Genomic DNA, 7,073 nt, shown 5'->3' on the forward strand with positions numbered 1-7,073 from the left:
CATGGGCGACTCGCGAGAGCCCAGATAGCAAGCTATCTTGATGGGCTTTCTCCCTTAAAAAATAGAGTTAATATCGTGTGAGCCGATGGCCCACATATCAGATATTAAACTGATAAGAACAGATACTACACTTGATCTTAGCCAAAAGGCCGAGAAAGGTATGATTTGAACGTCTAGATTAGTTTCTTATTTATACTGCAAAGCTTTGGACCAACGTTCTCTAACTTGTCGATGTGGGACTTTTAGAAAATTTCACTTTAGTCTTCTTCTCTTAGGGCATCTTTCTGCGTTAGTCAAATACACATATACAAAACAATACTACAAATTCTGTTTCTACGCATCTTTGTTATCTCTGTGCGTTATTTGCCACTGATCACAGAACTATGTAAACCCGGAGGAAGAAAGATGGAGACTTATACAAAAATGATCACAGCAATATTGGAGGAGTTTTCTAGTTCAGGAAATTAATGCTGATTCCATTGAGCTCACTAGAATGATGCTTGAATTATGAAATTTCCTACTCAAATCTGAGCTGATATTATGTTTTGCTTTTGAATCCTGGTGGCATGTTTATGTAGTCAGAGCAGTTCCAAGATTTAGGTTTTGTTCTTTCTTTCCTCCTCCAATGTTGTGTTTCTATCTCATTTGCAGAGTATAGGCTGTTTCTAACGGTTTGTGCTCAGATTTTGTTTGTATTATACCTTCTCTTGGTCTTAACTGACATTATAGATTCAGCTTCCAAGTAACCACCTTTTGTCTACCGTTGACAGAGTTGTCAGAAGGAAAACAAAAGAAACAAAAGGAAATTTCCAGGAAAAAAAAGTAGCTACTAAATATAATTCGCTAGGAGCATATTCACGCGGCTACATGTAATATAACTTCGACAAGACTTGGTTTTTTTCAGTAGATGGTAGCAAAGGTCTTTTCCCTAAAGAACTCGATATTTGGTTTCAAGTCACTCACATAGACCACACTTCCCTTAGTAGCTCATATCTTGCATTTGTAACAACAACTGCACCTATCTGCTCAACTTGATTCTTTACATTCCTGTTCTGTGAGGAAGGTGACAACGATACGTTTTTAATGATGGATGTAAGAGGAGAATCTAATTCCTCCAGCTCTTCATCGCTCGTGTATCCTTTTCTTTGTACCATAGACGCATTCCTCGACATTCTAGAGATGTCTCCTTCTACCTCTGCAACTCTCTCTGCTACGTTGTTGATTGATGATGGAGGAATGTATGAAACAGGAGCAGCCGCATAAGGGAAGCTAACTCCTGATAACTTATGCTTCAACATGCTCTGATGAGAAACAAACATACAAAAAGTATAGTGAGTGAAACATATAAGCAGAGAAAAAAAAGATGGATTTGATTATGTTACCTCGGCGTTAAGCTCTTCTAGGACAGCTCCAGGAACATCATCAGGACAGAACTCGTCAGGTGTAAAGTTGCAGAGTATTCTTTTTATCAACAGAAGACTTATCGATGGGCATACCTATATAAAGAAAGATGTTATGTGATAAATAAGAGTTTAATCAAGAACTTAAAGAGTGATAGAGATATCAAAACAAACCTCTTCTCTAATGGATTGTTCCATTAACAAATCTTTTGGAAGCATAAGTAGATCACTAAGTTCGTTTAGCAAACTGAATGATTTCTCGCTATCTATGGGGTCATTTTCTTCTACTGAATCTCTAGTGTTTATAGAGAACATTTCAGCGAGGCATCTTGACCAATTTCCAATCTAAAAGCGAGAGATCACAACATTCAAGAACATTAGTACTTTCTAATGTTAAAGTGAATGTAACGATCTGATTATGTTTCTTGATGTTGTACCGCGTTTTTAAGCTGTGCTCCGGATCCAAAACTTAAGTCTCCAGCAAGGATAGGCAGGACTTTAGCATCTAGGATAGGATCAGAGACGGGATCCGTGGGAATCTGATGCTCTGACTCACGCAGAATTGCATTGAACATGGCTACATCAAGTCGAGCTATACACTTCTCCATCACCTGTTACATAGTATGGAGAGAACGTATATATATAGAAGTTAAGATTCCAGTAGCTTTTACATAGTTGATGTTATTGACTTGAACTTCAAAATGTAGAATCTTAGTACCATTTTACCCAAGATAGGTAAGCAACCGCACTCGTGACCTGCTCCACGCATTGGACAGAGCCGTGATAGAGAAACTTTGAAAGCGTTTTTCCATAGGCTTATTGAATAGCTTCCTTGTATATGGTCTCCCAAAACAGGTCCAATTAGTTTCTCATTTGTTTTACTGCCAATTTCCGGGGATTGCATGTGAGGAGTGAAAACCTGAAAACAGAGAACAAGAACAAATTTCAAAGAAGGAACCTTTCTTAAAATTTCAATGAAGGGATGAGTCTTTCTTGAAATTTCACCTGCCACCAAACAGATTCAATGATTCTAGAGAAAATCCAGAATTCAACTTTCTCTAATGCAGCAGTGAAGGTTTCTGATTCCTGCCAATCTTCGAGGACCTGCTTGAAACTATTTGACTGCTTAGACCATTTGTTATTCTTCCTTCTAAGCTTCCCTAAACCAATATGTTCACTCCCATTTGATTCAGAGGTGTCTGTGAAATGACTAGGAACACTAGTATTGCCAAAAGCCTGCAAAATGATCTCTCTCAAAGCAATGATGTTCGATAACCAGAGGGTCAACCTAAAACGTAAGAACCAAGAAAAACCTGAGAAGATCAAAATACTAAAAGCTAATACACTCATAATTTTAAAATTTTGTTTTTGTTTGTTACCTCGAAACATCATTTCCGCAAGATTTAGCAGCTAAAATGAGACCAGACACCGAGTTTCTAGAGACGGTTGCTCGCTTTCCTTGACTCCAATGTTTGCAGGCATGGATATAGAGTCTTGAAATTCTTCGAGCAGGCGTGTGAAGCTTGTGAGCTGAGCTAGAGTGTTCTGGTACAACCGAGTAGAGTGAAATCTCAAGCGCTGCAACTTCTCTTAGCTCTTCTTCGAGTTTCTCAATTCTTGTCTCCAAATTCTCAATCTTTTGTTTCAATACTTCTTCATCCTCACTATTCTCTTTGACATCAACACCTGCCTCGTTCTCACTTCCACCGCTAATGCCACCATTTGAAGCATCTTCCCAATCTTCGACTCCTTTGTCATTTGCATTAGCTATAGCATCAAACTCTTTGCTTTCATTCTCATCATCATCATCATCTTTTACCAAATCACAAACAGAGCCATTTGCACCCTCTTCTTTCTTGGTTTTCTCTTCAATTATACTAGTCTCGGACTCTTGATAATGATCTGACGACCTATTAACGATATCTTCATCATCCTTATTTGATTGTGTAATTACATCACTTACTACTTCAGAGACTTTAGTTTCCTCCTTAGCATCCAAAGGCTTGAGTCTTTCTTGCCCTGATATTTTTTTAGCGCTGTTCATCTTTTGTAGCTTTTGATCTCTTTTCCCGTTCTTCGTAGACAGATTCGTCTGAACATTGTTGGTTGATCTTCCCTTCATCATCAAACTTTTTTCAGTTTTTTCTCCGTTGCAACAGCCAACGCAACCGTTACTAAACAACTCTCAAGTAACGCATGTAAAAAGAACAGCTGTGATCAATAGTCTGAAACAAAGGAAAAAGGACAAAAACTCAGTTGCGTATATTCCTGAAATCCAAGGCAAATAAAGGAAAACGACATTATTATCGGCACTTGTTATGATTTGTCTCAATCTACATGAACAAAAATAAGAAGTTCTTTTATAGTATAATACTAAAAAGAACGTTAAGCCCCACAGAGAGCAATCAATAGATTCTCACAATTTTCTAGTTGCTAATGGAAATGAATGCATTCACACAAGAATTTCTCTTTAGAACACTATGATAATGTTTCTAATCATAAAAAATAAAAATAGAAGTTACATACTGCAAAAAGATCGAAACAGAGGAAAACTAAAAATGGAGAATTTACGAGTCACTGAGAATCTCGAGGAAGAAACAGAACAAAGAGACTCAATAAACCCGTTTTTTTCACTTGGGATCACCAAGAAATCCGTTTTTTTTTTTTTTTGTTTGGTTCCTCAAATGAGCTTTTACTTTATCAGGAAACCGTAAAAAAAAAAGCCACTTTCTCGCTCTCTACGGCTCGTGAAAAAGGAGTGCTGCTGCAGGATATAAATGAGGGCATTAAAAAAAAAAAAAAGGATCGTTTACGGTACGGACCGTGAAGATCGGTCGTCGTGAATGATGCCGTTACATGTAAACCGGGGAAAGCTTTGTCGGTGGTTCAAGTGTTTACCGGGAGTCGCCGGTCAGATTGTACTCGTTTACTTTTCTTTTTAGTCAGAGTAATGATGACCCGTACTGTCACTTTCACTTTCGTCCTTCAGATCTTATTGCCTTCCACTTCTATACACTAAACAGCAACTCTGATTTAGATTCGTACCTTTTTTTTGATTTTTTACATTCACAAAATGTTAAAGACATAAGCATCATATTTTTGCAATGACAATAATATGATGCAGTAGTAGTAATAAAAAAAGGAAGGTTAATTGAGTTTGGAGGTTATGGACGAGAGAAGAGAGAGAATGTATGGCCAAAGGAGAGTAGAGTAGACCACAAGAGATCATTATTAAGATACAGGTAGAAGATAATTAAAGCAAAAGTTTTGCTAGTATGATAATTTACAAATATATAATATGAAACGACAAAAACCACTTAATGTTAGTATACCGACATAACGCTCATGTTGATTTTGGAACTAGATGCAAACTATTTATAATAGTAATATCAATGCAGGTAGCAACGACCAATAAGTACACCAGCCAGCTTTTAGTGTTCACTATTCATAAACAGCCACCAAACATTCAAATAAATCGATGCCCACTTTTTTTCAGTTGCACACAATGTGCAAGTGTGGTAGGGATATCACATATGAATTTTGGTTTAGATTTTCCGGTTCTATAATCAGTCTGTTTTGGCTTCGGTCTAGTCTGATTCGAAAATCCGGAGCCAAAAGTAAGGAGAACAAAAGGATTACATAATCATACTGAGAGTGAGACAGAGTAAGCATCCAAAGCAACCAAAATGAGATGAAAAGACCAAACCGAATACTAAGAATGGCCATTCACCATGTTCATCAGTAGATTTAGGAATCCAACACAGAACCTACAGGAGATTTAGGAATAAAACACAGAACCTACAGTTACCTAGAAATTCACAATGCATCAACAATCTTCAAAAATTGCAGTATATGTTTTCATTGTTTCTAGTTCTACATCTTTTCATTTGAACCTGCTGCAGACACATAAGGTATACTGCTATGTTCTAAGACTCCACCATCCAACATGAGTGTAATTCTCTTGCACCTATCTCTCCCTGAACTTATCTAGTTCATCAAAACCTGTTTTCCAAAAAGCCGATATCAACACTCTCATGTTCTCTCTCACTTGATATAAGTAAATAGTTGGCAATTCAACCCACACAGCAAGCAACTCACATAATGGTTATAAATGGGAAGTATACTTTAGTAATCATTCAAAGCTTCAATTAACCTCCCAATATCTTTGGACATAAAATAACAAGAATCCAGTGTGTTACATCCTACAATTGCTCATCACGATTTCCTACCTCCGTGAATGTATACAAACTAGAATCTTAAGCTATAGTCATGAACCTACCTTTTCGAGGCTTTCATAACTAGAAAGCAAAGGAGAAACTTTCCCTAACCAGAAGGTCCAGAACAATCCTTCCTTACACACTCACTAATGCGAAGTTGAAACCGGAATCTAGATAACTTTATACTGCACAGCGTCATAAGATAAGGAGCTATAGAATTCACAAATCAAATAAATCACACAATGTCAGCAAAACAGATTACTGTTAAACACTTTCCCCAAGTAATCTGCGAGACCATCAACATAAACTGGAAAATCGAAAAGTAATCAAATTTGAGAAGTTATAAGCAAAAGGAGCAAAATGCTTTGAAACATAATAAAAAATCTAAGTGAGTTACATAAATCCATCGTCACGAGAAGAGTTAGAGATGGCTTATTTCATGAACATTTTTATGAACACTAACGATTAAAAAGGAAGAGGAGAAGGGAAACAAAACGAAACCCTAGGTCACTAGTATTCAGTGATCATCATCATAAACGGGTAAAAAAAAAAATCTCCTCAAATCCCCGGAAAACACAAACACACATACCATCGAATCATATGAAGTATCCCAAGATCAGAGATTAATCGGATGAATCACCAACAGCCGCGAGTTTCTCCATCTCGAGGCGCTCGAGAGCTTTCTGATGAGCCCAGGTCTCGATTGAAAGATCGGGTTTCGCATTGAGTCCGACACCGAGGATAACGATCGTGAGGAAGCTTGTGATGTAACAAGGCAGCTCCCAATCTTCCCACTTCCGCGACTGTCCTGGAGGCGGCGGAGTCCGGTTCATGAAATATCCTTTGGGTCGCTCTTCGTGTCCCGCCGTCGCCCACCGGCTTGGTCCAGCTGATGTGGATCCAGATCGGAAATGGATCCGGTTACGGAACGTCTTCGCTGCGACGATCAATGGCTTCGTCGACGCCATTTCTGTGATTCCGATTTCTTCTTTGAGCTATTGGACGAGATAATGAGTAACAAACGCGACTGTGCAAACCTACAAATTACTCCTGAAACGACACCGTATAAGGAAACTCAGAATTAGGGAAACGTTGTCGTTTAGGGGAAAACAAGTATACTCGTATTGTTTAGTTCTTCTAAACGGTTACAAGTAAGAAGAAATCAGAATCCAAATCTTTTACTAAACCAAACATAATGATGGAAGCAAATCTTGTGTTCACCAACAAAAACGTAATCAGACTCAAACAATCTCGTGTAAAAGACCAGAATTGAAACCAACAAACGAGATATTATTTACAGTGGAAGGTCTAAATTCGAGGGGAACATTCCAAGCAGAATTCACATCATCTGACCATTTCAGGTCAACATTCTCGACGCTAAACCCGTTCACATGTTCCATAATGATCCCAGCTGTGGTGCTATGGTTCACGAGACCTTGACATCCAGGTCTATAAT

At 38.1% G+C, this 7,073-nt stretch overlaps 2 protein-coding genes across 4 annotated transcripts; both read right to left on the reverse strand.

The window, feature by feature from the left end:
• Positions 807-4,575, reverse strand: LOC104792073. 3 transcript variants are annotated; one of them, XM_019246877.1, is made up of 8 exons: positions 3,927-4,165; positions 2,780-3,625; positions 2,406-2,688; positions 2,119-2,319; positions 1,838-2,011; positions 1,575-1,745; positions 1,383-1,496; positions 807-1,301 (listed from the first exon to the last, which is right to left on the reverse strand). In XM_019246877.1, the coding sequence occupies exons 2-8, from the start codon at positions 3,523-3,525 to the stop codon at positions 960-962; spliced, it is 2,031 nt and encodes a 676-aa protein (XP_019102422.1). In that variant the 5' UTR covers positions 3,526-3,625; positions 3,927-4,165; the 3' UTR covers positions 807-959. The 3 variants fall into 3 exon arrangements, with proteins under 3 accessions (XP_019102422.1, XP_010516409.1, XP_010516408.1); XM_010518107.2 differs by lacking the exon at positions 3,927-4,165 and adding an exon at positions 4,223-4,575 and having other exon boundaries at positions 960-1,301; XM_010518106.2 differs by having other exon boundaries at positions 960-1,301; positions 3,972-4,165.
• LOC104792077 lies at positions 5,949-6,662 on the reverse strand. Its single transcript, XM_010518112.1, has one exon. It carries the CDS (start codon positions 6,583-6,585, stop codon positions 6,241-6,243), a length of 345 nt encoding a protein of 114 aa, XP_010516414.1. The 5' UTR covers positions 6,586-6,662; the 3' UTR covers positions 5,949-6,240.

Source organism: Camelina sativa, chromosome 6 (genome assembly GCF_000633955.1).
Source record: "Camelina sativa cultivar DH55 chromosome 6, Cs, whole genome shotgun sequence".
NCBI lineage: Eukaryota > Viridiplantae > Streptophyta > Magnoliopsida > Brassicales > Brassicaceae > Camelina > Camelina sativa.